General features: G+C 32.0%; 1 protein-coding gene across 1 annotated transcript; it reads left to right on the top strand.

Annotated features, from left to right (window-relative positions):
• Positions 1-4764: 4764 nt before the first annotated feature.
• LOC145253715 (uncharacterized) lies at positions 4765-14959 on the top strand. The gene is made up of 4 exons (XM_080112960.1): positions 4765-5473; positions 10272-11373; positions 13033-13092; positions 14034-14959. Exons 1-4 carry the CDS (start codon positions 5384-5386, stop codon positions 14219-14221), a joined length of 1440 nt encoding a protein of 479 aa, XP_079969086.1. The 5' UTR covers positions 4765-5383; the 3' UTR covers positions 14222-14959.
• Positions 14960-15234: the final 275 nt, after the last annotated feature.

Raw genomic sequence — 15234 nt, 5'->3', positions numbered from 1 at the left:
CTTCCAAATAAATAGAAATTTTATTTTCTACCAACGTGTGTATATTTAACTTTCTGAAATTGTTTAAAGTTATTTTGTTTCAAAATTAATTGCTCCAAGCTTATCCCCCCTCAACTGTGTACACTCTACAGCCAATTTTCAAAAAGCTATACAAAAATTCTGAAAGAAAAAAAAATCAATATTTTACAACTATATAATTTGGTAGAAAATTCAATTTTATTTCATTTGGTAGAAGCTGTTTGCATTTTTTTCTTCAATTTCTTGGCTGTTAACAATACTGCACGATTGCACCGTTGTGACTTGGCTGTTAGCAACAGATACTATAAAACATGTTTTGAATTACATCACAAAATTTTATTTATTTTTCTAACTTGCGACAAAGAGCTACCTCGAAATGTTCAGGTTTTCTCCTGAATCTTTAAATTAATAAGTTTATGGTCGAGGTGTGCAATTCACACTCCACTTGTATATTGTTTTTCGTTTTTTTTTTGTTTGTTTTTTTTTTATAGCGGATTATCGATTGGACTTTAATATACCAGTAATCGGTATTTAAATATTTGTAGGGATGCTCAGTTTCAAATATAACGTTCTAGTAAATCAATCCCCCATATTGGAACCAGTCGACGAAAACGCGTTTGTTTTCGCGCGTGTAAAAATTCAATACGCACGATGACAAACATGGCGTTGGGTGATAAAGGTCTTGATATCATGAAAACTATTTGTCGGCGACAATTTTAAACGTGGTATTCGTTCAAAACCTACTCGAATACTCCTTAAACAAACAACCTTTAAATGTTAAGTATTGAGTCGGTACTCTAGTTCATTTTGACTATTAATTATTGCCCCTAGAACTGAAAAATCCTTTGTATAAAAGGGCTGGACACGTGTTCTCCAATATGGGGGGATTGACTGACTAGAGCACGTAGCAGAGCACGTTGTATTTAAAACTGAGCATCCTCTATAAATATTTAAATATTGTTATATAGTAGATTAATGTTCAATCGATAATACAAAAAAAGAATAAAATAATCGATAATGAAAAAAAATCTATAATGCAAAAAAAAAAAAAACGAAAAAGATAATATATATATGAGGGGGTGCACGCGTCAACTAAATTCATTTTTTAAAATTGGTCATCAGTAAATATAATTTATTTTTAATATAAACACAGGCAAAACAATGAGACTTTACACCGCATTTAAAGTTGGCGCAAACAAATAGTTTTTCGGATATTAAGCAATGTAATTCCTTATGTTATCACCGGCCATTGTGTACGTGCAATCGCACACACATTTTACGCGCGACAGGCAATACTAAGAATAAAATAAGAATTATTTTAGACTTTTACTGTCATGGCTGATGGAACGAGAACAAAATAAAGAGTTCAGTTCTCTAGTGAGAAACGTTAGAATAAAATGAGAACATTAGTCGGAATATTCCAAATTATCAATCCCTCATCTAAAAATTCTGAAATAAAAATATTGATATATATACATAAATTTAAACCATGCAAAAAAAAAAATGTTTGAATATTCGTAAAAAGATAAAGTCCTGTGCTTTGAAAGTAAGGAAATAAAAAACGTAACTTAAATTAAATGCGTGTTTATCCTATCAAAGGAGGACTGACAATTCGCGCTCAAATAAACTGTCATGCTACAAGTAAAGCATCGAGGAAGTAGGAGGAAGAGTTGGAAAAACGACAACGATCTGTAAACAAGTTATTCGCATCAGTTGAATAAATCCGCATGCGTATTAATTCTCTCTCTCTCTCTCTCTCTCTCTCTCTCTCGTGTGCGCGCGCGTGCGTGTCGCTCTTTCTTTACGATCCTCTTTCTTTACGATCCTCTTTCTTTACGATCCTCTTTCTTTACGATCCTCTTTCTTTACGATCCTCTTTCTTTACGATCCTCTTTGCTTCTCTCGTATGCGTGTCTAAATCTTTATTTTAAGCTGAAAGAGACAGATCTCACTTGCTATAACACGCACTCCAAACATTTCCAAGCAATCCATACGTACTTAATTCCAAAAAGACATCGTTAAAAAAATAAAAAGTTGAGCGATGTCAACATATTGATTTTGGGATACTAAAAATGTCAAAATGTACGACGTTGGAAAGTGAACATTTTATGCTATCAAATTTGTATTTCTTAATCAAATCTGTAATAATTTATCAAATCTGTAATAATTTATCAAATCTGTAATAATTTATCAAATCTGTAATAATTTATCAAATGTGTAATTATTATCAAATTTTTAATTTATCAAAACAAACATAACGTGAACTTACAGCGACACCTGTAAATTGCAAACGTTTGCTACTCAGTTTCCGCAATTACCATCGTGCGTACACATGCACAGTTGTACGCATGCGCTGTATCCGTTTTGAAAATAAAATATTTTTAAACTGTTGAATTTTTGTCCCCCCCCTTCAAAATATGAATATTTAAGAATAACTTTAACCTGTATTCGTTTCCATTGCAAATAAATAAATACAATTATCTATAAACAACCTGATCCCCCCCTCAATTTTTTTTTATCTATATTTACACAGAACATGCTTTGCTTCTCATCAATCACTTAAATATTATTACAAAAAAATATGAAAAGACAAAAATGACGTTAGATTCAATTTAAAGAAAAAACAAAAATCGCTGAATAACTTAATAGTATGTCGATCAGAACAAAAACAAGCCAACGGTTAAGCAAATCTAAAGAAATAAAAGCCGGTATTTTTTTTTTTCTGTTTCTGCATGAACGAATTCAGAAGATAAAAAGTGAATAAAATCGGAAGGCCGTTTTTGCAACAAACACGATGACGTCATGAACAACGTGCGTTTGTTGTGGTTATCGGAAACAACAACACAATACTTGCACAGGCTGCCACATTTCCAAGCACATGCAGTATTAGTAGTAGTGACATAGATAAGTGACACACACACATACAAGTACACACACACACACACATACAAGTACACACACACACACACATACAAGTACACACACACACATACAAGTACACACACACACATAAGTGACACACACACACACACACACACACACACTGTGCTGTGCGTATTCGTGTTTGTTTGCGGTTTTTCACACAAGTGTAAATACTTGTATTTAAAATCCAGATACACACACACACACACACATATATTGTACAAATTCCTACTCAAACAGCAAAATAAAAAAAAATGACTTTTCCATCAAAAGTGCGGAAGTGCGTGTTGGAAAAAAAAAAATGAAGAAACGCACACACGCACACACACAGTTCGACTTCAAACCAAAACTGCGTATCTACAAGTGCGGACCGAACACACAGACACAAACTTGAAACTCGTCCAAATTGTCAACAAAGTTTCTTAGTCGATTTTGTCTTTCAGTTTTGGCTTTTCAATAAAACTGGAAATTATCAAATTATTGCGACTAAAAACATTTACTGCTTCGCACGAGGAAAATATTTCAGAAGTTTTGTTTTTTCAGTCTAAACCTATATAAGAATCTATTAAACCTATTGATTATCTACGTACGTTCCCGCGAGGAGAAACTTAAACACAACGTTCGTTTTCTTTGTGTGCGGGCGGGGAAGGGGCATCAAAAACGACTCTGAATAGATGATAAAAAAAAAAAAAATAGAGATTGTTTCAGTCGAAAACTACTTTTGTTATATTAGAACCATTCGTCTATAGAAAACAATACCACAAGGATACTTCCTATATGACCACAAACATTACCGTTTTCAAGTCCAATATAAACAAATTCAGAAATTATTGAGCTGCTGTCCTTAAATAAAATTCTACCCAATTATAATTTAAGATTACTGTCATTCAAAAATGTCTTAAGGAAATTTGTTATAATTTTATAATTGGTTTGATTTATAATTTGGTAACCAAAACGTTAATATAATTATTAGCGTATTTGCTTGGTTATCAAACTAAATTGTTATTTTTAAACAAATAGCTAATTTTAATGTTGTATTGCTGGAAGTCATCTAACGGTTTAAAAACTGGGTTTGTATTACTGTACACATAGATTCGAAAAAGTTGTCAAAAAAACAAATATATAACAAATGTTATCAAAGGCAAGATAAGTTACTTTTCTACCAAACTGGATATATTTTCGTGTTTTTATTCAATGTAACATGTTTATTCAGTTCGAAAAGCATACAGTGTTTACCGATGTATTGGAAAACTCAAAATGGCGCTCGACTCTCTCTTTAACACGGTAAGTTCAGGAAAAGGTGTTATAAATAATAAACTAGACAAAATACTGTTAGAAATTCGCTCAATATATGTTACCGTGACATGTGATATATATATTCGGCGTTTTTTTTTAAATAGTATTTTGTCTAGTTTATTATTTATAACACCTTTTCCCAAACTTACCATGTTAAAGAGAGTCGAGCGCCATTTTGAGTTTTCCAATACATCGGTAAACACTGCATGTTTTTCGAGCTGAATAAACATGTTACATTGAATAAAAACACAAAAAATGTATCAAGTTTGGTAGAAAAGTAACTTATCTTGCCTTTGATAACATTTATTTGTTATATATTTGTTTTTTGACAACTTTTTCGAATCTGTGTACAGTAATACAAACCCTAAAAACTTAATTATAATCACTAAAACTATGTATTTGTGTTTTTATTTTTAAAAAAATCAGTTATTTTCCTGTAAACTGTTTTTGTATTCAAACTTTACAAATATTTAAATATAATCGACTATATATATAAACGATAAAAGGTTCATTTACTTTTCATCAATGTTTTTTTTTTTTTTTAGTTTGTTAAAACGTTTCATACTCTTGCTAGAGTAATAAAAACAATTTCTAACAGTGTAAAGTTAATAGATAATGGAAAAAAGAAAAGGGGGGGGAATGAAAAGAACAAAAAAAGACTATAATTGTAAAACTAAGGGGGGGGGGCGAGTGATAAAGAAAGACAGCGAAATAAATAACTAGATGGGTTTTTAAAATAGACTACACAGCTCCGCCTCTTCCCGTATGACGTCACGGGTCTACTGTGTATATAAACAGCGTCGCTTTCGAGAGATTCACTTATATCTCTCACCAGCGAAGCGCGTTGTTGAATCGGATATTAATAAGAACGCTGATACGACACATTTATATCAGTTGATATTGGGCTGTGTGTAATTTGTATCAATCTTTAAAAAAAAAAAAACGCTTTTTATTCCTGGATCTCATTTTATACAAACTTTTTGTATACTTTTTTTAAAAAAGGAGACTTCATTGGAAGTATCCTTCACGGTTTTTCTTACATTGCCATCAAATTTGAAAGTTTACTTCTTTTTTTTTTTAATCCGTTTACTCCTTACTCGTTGGTGTTGGTACACCGTCAAAACATTCAAAGAAAGTTGTACTTGGAATGGCTGATTATTTTGCAATTATAGAAGACCAGATAGTTCCTACAGCCGCTAATTTAAACATTGCGGGCAACTGGAATTCGGACGGAAACGTAAGTGAATTTTTGGTATTTATTGGAAACTTCGATTAATCAAATTGCCGTTTTGTGTGGAGGTTTTTTGCGCACTTTGTAGTTCGATATTTGACTTCTTTAAAAAAAAAAAAAAAAAAAAAAAAAGCGCATTTTTTTTCCCGTGTACATTTTTTTTTTTTTTTTTATGTATCTTTTTCTTTATATGTTATTTTCTTCGTCTGTTTATATTTGTTTCTACGTGTAAATACTTCCATCTTTCTGTCCATAAATTCTTTTTTTTTTTTTTTTCTTACACACGTGAAAAAAGGTAGAAAGCATGGCTATATTTCGTTTAACTTAAATATTTTTAATTTGCAATGAAGTCTTAAGTATTTTATACGATACGGACCATCATAGCTACTTTCAATTTTATTATTTTCAAATTTCCAGTCAGTGTAACTTCGGATCTATCTTTTCGATCCCGGGAAGTTGGACGGAATTTTGAATCCATGATATGAACACCAATCCAAATTCTTCTTCATCCTCATCTAAAATCTATCTTAACATTTTCGCTTCTTATACTTCTTGAACTTCTTGTACTTGTACTTCTTGCGCTAATTCTCATTCATATTGCTTAAAATGTTCAAACTTCATAAACATTCAATCAACACAAGCTATTTTTCCCACTAAGCAGATTACTGATAATCAATAATATTTTAACATTATTTTTAACGTCATGTACTCGTTTGATTATTTGTCTAATAAAATAAATAAAAATAGATTTTACTCCAAATAACCGGCCGCTCATAGAAGTAGTAGTACAATACAGTCACTACGCACAAATCCCTCATGAGTCCGTAGTCATACTACTACTACTCCTACAACACATTCACAAGGTGCGTGAAATCCAGTGAATGGAAAGCCTCTTTAATTTAATGCATTCTTTATAATTATTTAAGTTAAATTAAGGCATCTGAACTTTTTACCTTAAACTTTTACTAATTTAAACATTCATAATGGCCAGTGGACTGGATTTTATTTTCTGGATTTCCTTATATTTAAAAAAAAAAAAGAAAAAAAAGAATCTTTTTTTCTTTTTGTTTGAGTGTTTGAATGATTGGGAAAGCGGGACCACGCAGGTTCGACTCATGTCACTTTGACATGACGCTTTTATATCAATTAATTGGCAAGATTCGCGCATCAAGTTTTACTATAAATTTTCTAAAACGAAAATTTTTCGATAATTAATTTTCCGAATTGTGTGTGCGTGTTTTCTTTTCTTTCTTTTTTTTTCTTTGCTTTAAACAAGTTAGCGGATCTTTAATTTAAATATGCATTTTGTATTTTTTTTTTTTTTTTTTTTTTTTTTTTTTTGCGATAATGTTGACTGGTTCTCTTTACCCGCCTGCCACTAAAAATAGTTCGTCTCAAAGTTGTGTTTGGAAGCGAAAGTTGGTTTGATTTCGTTACAAAACTATAAAATCAGTTTGTGGCCCTATAAACTGTTCTTAGGTGTCTCTAAAGTTGGTCCGAATGATCACACCCACGGTAAAAAAACCAGTCGAAATTACCCTTTTCCCCCCTCCAAGTCTTTATTAAAAGTTGTTGTTTTGTTTTGTTTTTTTTATTCTATTATCCGAATATTTTTTTAAATGTGTTTGAAAATAATAAAAATCTCGTACCTGTGGATTTTGTAATATTACGACGGGTACGATTTAACTATATATTTATCAGTGTCCGGTTTGAAATTCGTGGAAAAAAACAACCATCTCTCACCCTTACCGACTTCGTTGTATCGGCATTTTTTTTTTTTTTTTTTTTTAATGTTTAATCATGAGCTAAGAATATAAAAGTCGTTACCGTTTGAAAACTTTGGTTTCATGATCGGAAAAAAAATATAAACGTATTTAAAAAAATTTTTTTTTTAAAATGAAAATCATGACCTTTTAATGCGAAATTGTAACCATGTCGATTGAAATTGTTGCGTTAACTTTTCTCTTCTTTCCGTATTTTGAGAAAAAAAACATGATTGATTAAATAGGTATGTTATTGGAATTACTAAAGTTGTAAAGATGAAGGTACCCCGCCCTATCCTTTGGAGAGGTAAAAAAGGGAAAATTCCCCCACACACTCGGAGGAGGGGGTCTAACGATAATATTAGGAAAGAAAAGGAGGCAAAATCGAGCCGAAAAGAACAAAAAAAAAAAAATGAACGTGTGAGGTACCATGTGTAAAAAGGAAATTCTTTCACAAAAAGTGAAATCGCCGTGCGCTGATTGGCTGAGAAATTGCTGACGTCACTCACTATTTGTACATGACGTAAAGTTCTATTTTTAGCTTTGATTGAAAGAAAACTCAGCGAAGCGTGTTTCGAGTACGACAAGGGAGACACAAACGAAATAAAAGCCACGTGGACACTTGCTGTTTTCTCTTTCTTTCGTTTTTCTCTTTCTTTCGTTTTTCTCTTTCTTTCGTTTTTCTCTTTCTTTCGTTTTTCTCTTTCTTTCGTTTTTTTCTTTCTTTCGTTTTTTTCTTTCTTTCGTTTTTCTTAAAGAAAACCGTGTTTGTGATTTCTTTTTCTCTCCCCGGCTAATCGGCTCGTATTTTTAACGGGCAATTTGCGTATCAAACAAACTATTCCTTAGATTCATTATTTTCGTATTAGATAAATGACTTTATCTTATTTTTATAACATGCTAATATTTATTTTTTTTTTTTTTAACTCTGCAGATAGATAATTGCTAAGATGTGATTTCACTTGAATATCTTGTTTTATTTTATTAATTTAAACTTTTGTTGATACGGCTGACTTCGGACAGAATTATTATTATTTATTTATTTTTTTTACAAAAGGTTCAATTACATATCAAGGCCCGAAAACAACTCGAGGATAAGGGTTAACGTGTTGTGGTTATTGGAACTTGCGTGACGGTCTAGAATATATTTAGCCTTTATTTATTTACTTATTTCAAAATGACTTCAAATTGTCTTTTGCGTTCAGATTTGTTTATTTTAGAAAAATATATGTAAAGGAAATAAACCTTCTTTTCATTAGGTCGATCGGGTATCACTTATTTGTTGCCGGTGTAGTACACCGGCGGTGTACCCCCTTTTTTAATATTGTCTTGCTCTAAACAGTAATTGACAGTGAACTATTTTATTTTTTTAATTAAAAACTACCAGTACTTGTGTAGTTTAGTTTACAGTCTGTGTTATTATTGATTTTTATTAGATTGTTAGGTGAAAGTACAGAATAGTTGAAAAGAACACCCTCCTGATGTTAAGAATGGCTTTCTAAATGTTATTTCAACACAGTCCGCAAAGATCAAAGTGTAGTATGTTTTTCAGATTGCTACACTTCAATTTCTTGCTCTCTGTCAGTGGAGGAGAAATCCTTCACGACTGAGACTATTTTTAATTTTTGTTCCTTTTCTCTACATTAAAAAACGACCCTGGTGTCTAACTCTGTCCCGTGGGGTGGCATTGTAAACAGGAACTTCTTTCACCCTGGATATTATCGATTTTAGTCATGTTTTCTAGAATAGTGAACCTGAAACAAACTGTCGACTTTTGTTGTTTTTCCTTGGTTATAATCGACAATCTTCTGATTCATTTCGAATATATCACGATCTTCATCTTGGCGATCATATATCATAAGATGAAAAAAAAAACATGGTAGCTTTCGATATTTGAAAATTATTTTGAAGACCGGTAAAGTTTTGCGACAATACTTGTGATCTCTCGTCGTCTGACAAGTGCGCTGTTTATTTAACGGTTAAGTTTGATGTTTTAAATATTGCCAGTTCGTCCAAACTTCTTTTCTAAATCATTCAATTGACATTTTTTGTTTGTTTGTTTTGGTTGTAAATAATCCTTTTGTGGCAAATGTTTTGAAACTTTTAGTAATAAATAGTTCTTTTAATTTTTATCTATTTTTTTTAAATTTATTTATTTTATTTATTTATTTTTTAATTTATTCTTTCATACCGTCTACTGTTACGTAATGAAAGAATTTTAGCTGGATTTATTTGTGGTTCAGAACCTGTTTATTTGCCTCCCCACGAGGACAAACTAGACACAAGGTCGTTTTTTGGGGTTTTTTATGGGGGCGTCGGGGGTGATAACTGGTACAAATTACCAAAATTATCACCTTTGTCAGTTCATATAAATTTCTTTTGAAAATTTAATTTGAAAATAAATCTGAAGTCGTCGTTTATTTGTTCCGAAATTTAAACTGGAAATAGTATTGAGGATTTGATTTTTTTTTTTTTTTTTTTTTTTTCTAATTTGATAAAAATTAGCATAAAAAAATTAATGGGAATAATGATAAACCTCATAAATCTGAAATATTTTAATTTTCGAATATATTAAAGTAATCCATAGTTATCATATTCCATTTAAGCTAGATTTCCCGATTTTCAATTTTCTCTTAAGACCCTTTAAACCTAATTTTTTTTCATTTTCTAGATGTAAGAGATATTGATCAACATTGGAATAAGAATTCTAGACACAAGGTTTAGTGGTATTATGTATAGATTTTAATTTTCGTAAGGAGAAAGAAACAACAAAACTGGTTTGTTTGGATAATGTTGCTTGTTCTGGGACGGGTATTCATCTAGCACACATTATATATAATATATATATATCATATATAATATGTATATAATATATATATTATATATAATATGTATAATATATATATATATATATATATATATATATATATATATATATATATATATATATATATATATAGGTTGTTTGTAATAGTTTCAACTTTGTTCTGCTTTTTGTTTTTTCAATTTCTAAAATGGTCTTCCTTTTTTTTTTTTTTCAGACTGACACAGATTTAGACCAATATCTCCTATCACCAGCGCCAACTTCACCTGCCCTTCTACGCAAACGACAGAGGCGAGATAGCGCTTCAGTGGTCGGTGAATTTTTCAATGATGATGGTGGGTTGAAACCTTCAATGTTAAACAACACCAACAACCTACGCATTGGTCTGTTGGCCAACAATAACATGTATACAAACATTTTGACTCCGATGTCAGACATGCCCCGTTCCCGGATCTCATCTACCATTGGTGCAATGGCACCCACGACCCACATAGTCCAACAGAATGGCCAACAGCAGTCACAAATCAGCTTTTGCGTGTCCGACGATGGCCAAAGGGGCCTGGACTGGAACGACTTCTCTGCCAACATAAAGGTTGAGCCCGAGGACTTTGACGTTGATTCTATGATCTGTGATCCTTATACTCTCCCACCGGAGACGAATGATATGGACTTATCTAGCGAGAGACCCAAGTCAGTGTGGGAAGAGATTCGTGCTGGTATGCACTTACTCTCGTCTCCTGAAGGTATAAAGGATGAAATGACGACTCGTATCAAGAGTGAACCACAGGATAATGACTGGTCCAAACCAGCCTGCCAATTTAACTCTCTTATCCCGCCTTGCAAGTACGAGCAAAACCGTCTCCCCTGCATTGTGGAGGCAAAGCCCATCCTCAGTGATCCCCTTACCCATCGGACTAAAGGGCCTATGGGTATTCTACAACAGATGCCCTTATCTTATACCCAAACACTATCAAATTTTTCATCTACCTCTCTTTCCTCTTCCAATTCCTCTCTGTCTTCATCATCATCTCTGTCATCATCCTCATCTTCATCCTCACTTGGTCCCATCTTCCCTACCCCTCCCAACTCACAGCCTGCTAGTCCCCAGGAAACTCCACTTCGCCGTACACCTCCACCGCCATACCCGGGTAACGGCAAGCATTACATGAAGTCTAACACGACTGTTCTGTCGGTGCCTCCCATTAACACAATCTCCAAGAAAGTACCTGTCACGCACCCAGGATGCTCTACGATCAAATACAACCGGAAGAACAACCCTGAACTCGAAAAACGACGAGTTCACTTTTGCACCTTCCCAAGTAAGTACCTTTTCTCGTGTTTTAAAAGTTAGAATTTCTAATTCATCTTTGGTTTAGTTATAAGCATAACATCTGTGACAAAGATTCGTTTGTTTTTTTGTTCATTTTTAAATTTTTAAATACCTTATTCAAACCCCAGTCATTAATACATGTTGTCACCTCAGAAAGGCAGGTTGACACTTGGTCACTTGAAATATAATATACCACTATAATATATACTATGATAATACTAGTATATATGTTGATATATTCTATAGTATAAACTATATATTCTATGGTATATAATATGATATATACTATAATAAATGCACCTCATTTTGGGAATTTCAATGCTACCTCTAACAATAGCAAAAATAGGGGGGGTAGTTATTAGATTAGTTAAAAAATAATGCATTTTGACGTCCAACCATATATAAAAACGACCTTACTTTTGTACCAACCTAATATTTAATAACATCTATTTATAGCCATAATAAATCTGACTTAGTTTAACACTTTATTGCACTTTTCTTAAACATCCAATGCTCAAAAGTGTATTATTAAAAAGCAGTTTCAACTTTTTGCATGATGGATAGAATTTTAATAAATTTTATAATGATTGGATTATTCGTGAAACTGCAGCAAAATACTGAAGCTACATTTAAATAGTACTTATCAGAGCAAAAGTTTTCGTCTAATTTTTACAATTATTTCAAAAAAACAGGGTTTAATCAGTGATCTCTGAATATTATAGATTTTTATTTATTTTGTATTTTATTTAATTTTTTTTTTTTTTTTAATGCATGTACAAATCGCATGAGAAAAATTCTCATAAACCTTAAATTATTTGTGCCAGGAGAGCACATTTAAATTTATTAGAGATTAACAGGTCACTTTGTGTGTTGATTAAACAAACCATTGGCATGCTCTGGAAATGCTAAATCCATTTTTTACATGGTACTTCTTGCAATATTAATGAAAATAAATAAAAAGATTATATAACTTATAAATTTCAATTTTTTTACGTTGGTAATAGGGTTTACAAAAAATAGATATGAATTTCAGTAGTGTGTATATTAGGTTCACAACAGTTTTGTTTTTACTTGAGTTGAAATATATTAAAGTCCCCAATCTTTCTCAAACTTATGAGCCCTTTATGTATTTTAATAATATAATAATTCATAATAATTAATAATAATAATGGTTAATATTGTGTGATTATGGTTATATTCTATCATCTAGTACAGATATTTGTCAGTATTTTTCAACTTTCTGAAATGTGAACACAGAACGAATAAAAACAAGCGAATGACAACAAAAAAATAATTAAATTTTTGTCTCAACAATTATGATATAATTTCTTGTGAAATGAAGAAAGCCTTTTGCATGAAATAATTTTATATTTACGAAATCTTTCAATATTTATAAAGGCAGATAGCAAAGAAAAAAAACACTTATACATATCCTTGTTTCAAGGGAGATAATTCAATCTAAACACTTTAAAGTGAAACAAATTTTGTCTATTTTCATTTTGTACTTTCTTCTAATTCAGATTTAAAAAAAAAAAAAAAATTATTTTTGTAAGAAATAATTATATTAGGGATAGACATGCTTTTAATACAAAATGAATGAAAATTCATCTTTTATTTATAATTTTCTTTTTTTTTTTTTCTCTTTTAGATTGCCGCAAAGCATACACAAAAAGTTCCCACTTAAAGGCCCATCAACGAATCCACACTGGTACGTAATGAGACTTGTTTAATGTCATTTTTCTTATAGACTTCTATTTATTTATCAATAATTATTAATTTTACTTTGGAGAGTAGACTAATCAGAAAATGTGAAGTCAAAATTTTAAAACTTGTAAATACAAGGTGTATAAAAAAATGTGCTCACACTTGGAATAATAAAACCGTTATTTCTGAGCAGTGAAATGGAATCGATTCAAATACTGAAGTTAAAAGTGATTGAATAAAATGTTTAAACTGACCATTATTGTCCAGACAATGTTAACATTTTTTTTAGACCTTGTATAAACAAATTCTACATCTAAAATATGGTAGTCTTCAACTTCTTTAGCTATCAAAACAAGAAAAATGATTTTCTTTTTAAAGTTTATTAACTTTAGGCATTTATCTCCTTACCTTTTATTTTCTTATGTAGACTAAAAACAAAACTGGCATATGATCTGCGATATTCATTTTTGGCTAGGAGCAATGTGTAGTATCTGTTCTGATGCTATACTTCATCTTTTCTGTCCTTGGTCAGTGAGGAAGAAATCCTTTTAGGCTGAGGCAATTTTAATTTTTGTTCCTATCCAGAGTGCCCCTTTTCAGGGAGCTGCATATTCCCCACATTAAAAACTTACCTTGTTTTAACTCTGTCCTCGTGAGGAGGCAAGTAAATAAGAACACTATGATTTCATTACTAAATTTTGAGATGTCACAAAAGGGGAGACAACTGCATTTATTTTGCCCTTAACTCGTGAGATCCCACATTGTCCAGTTTTCTTACTGGCTGCTGATCTCAACCAATCGCTGAGATTCACTTCACTTTAATTCAAATATAAATAATATCTATGAAACAGTTTTTTTTTTTTCTATATGTATATTTTTTTTTTTTTTTTTTTTTCATTTTACATTAATCTTTTTATTTACCAATTTTTTCTTTCTCTTCTTCAGGTGAAAAGCCTTACCTGTGCCACTTCAGCAATTGTCATTGGTGTTTTGCTCGATCCGACGAGTTGACTCGACACGTCCGTAAGCATACTGGTGCCAAGCCATTTAAGTGCAAAGTCTGTGAGCGCTGCTTTGCCCGCTCCGATCATCTTGCTCTTCACATGAAGCGCCACGAGCCAAGAAATAAATGAATCGCCGGTGTTTGTTGGACATCCGTCACGCATTCGCTGGCGGCTTCTGTTGAACAAAGCGCTGGTGCTGGATGCGGTGTAGTCGACAGCCGAGTCAACGGTGGACCCCGTATTGGTTCCTGCCGTCAGAATGACTTGTTACTGCTGCGACTACTACTTCGCCACACCAAGTGCCTTTGTTACTGCGACTGCAACGACGACGATTACTTAATGAGTTGCAGTCTTGTCTGCATTGCGTTGCATCACTATAAAGTGTGCACGTCCGAGCGGTACAGTTTATTTGTACCACGGCAATTGCAGGGCAGAGCCGCGAGACCTGGGTGCAAAATCGGAACAAAGACTCAAGAACCACAAAATAAAACGTTCTGTAAAGCCATCAATGGACATTTCTATAATTTCTTTTCCCTTCGAATTGTATGCCGTTTTGAAATATCTGTATTGCTTCTCCTCCTACTACTATGTATCATTACATTTCTCACCCTCTTCCGTTTCTCTGCGCCAACCTATGTTTTTTTGCTTCTTACGTCTGCTCAGGTTTCCATTATGATAGGGATAGGAAAGAGCCGGGCCAAGTCTACGTCTCTTCCTCAGTAATTTTTTCCTTTCTTTTCTTCATCATGACAAAGGTGTTTTTATATATATCTCACCTACAAAATTTTTTATTTTTTATATTTTCAAATTTTTCTATTTTTATTTTGAAATTTGAAATATTTTATTCTTATAAAAAAAAAAAAAGAACTGCTGACATAAGATGTTTTAAAAAAAAAAAAAAAATTAAAATAATTAAAAAAAATAATTGGAGCACATGCCACGTGATTTTTCTACCTCTGGCTAGTTCCTTTGAGTGCTCAATAAATATGATTTTTTGCTAAACCTTTTACGATTAACTAACATGCGGAATCATCTCTCTCTCTCTTGATTAATTTGTTCAATTAAAATCTATTTCAAGCCAACTAATTTCTGTATCCGATATTACTGATCAATATTAAAAATATCAATGTAGAATTCATGCT

Source organism: Euprymna scolopes, chromosome 3 (genome assembly GCF_053919585.1).
Source record: "Euprymna scolopes isolate OS-2025 chromosome 3, ASM5391958v1, whole genome shotgun sequence".
NCBI classification, from domain to species: domain Eukaryota; kingdom Metazoa; phylum Mollusca; class Cephalopoda; order Sepiida; family Sepiolidae; genus Euprymna; species Euprymna scolopes.
The sequence above is the reverse complement of the archived record's forward strand: the minus strand, read 5'-3'. Positions and strand labels throughout refer to the sequence as shown.

Excerpts from the sequence above, each read along its gene's own strand:
- LOC145253715 (XM_080112960.1), top strand. The coding sequence starts at position 5,384 with ATGGCTGATTATTTTGCAATTATAGAAGACCAGATAGTTCCTACAGCC. Across the intron at positions 11,374-13,032 it reads TCACTTTTGCACCTTCCCAA|ATTGCCGCAAAGCATACACA; the intron begins GTAAGTACCTTT and ends TTTCTCTTTTAG. Across the intron at positions 13,093-14,033 it reads CCATCAACGAATCCACACTG|GTGAAAAGCCTTACCTGTGC; the intron begins GTACGTAATGAG and ends TCTCTTCTTCAG.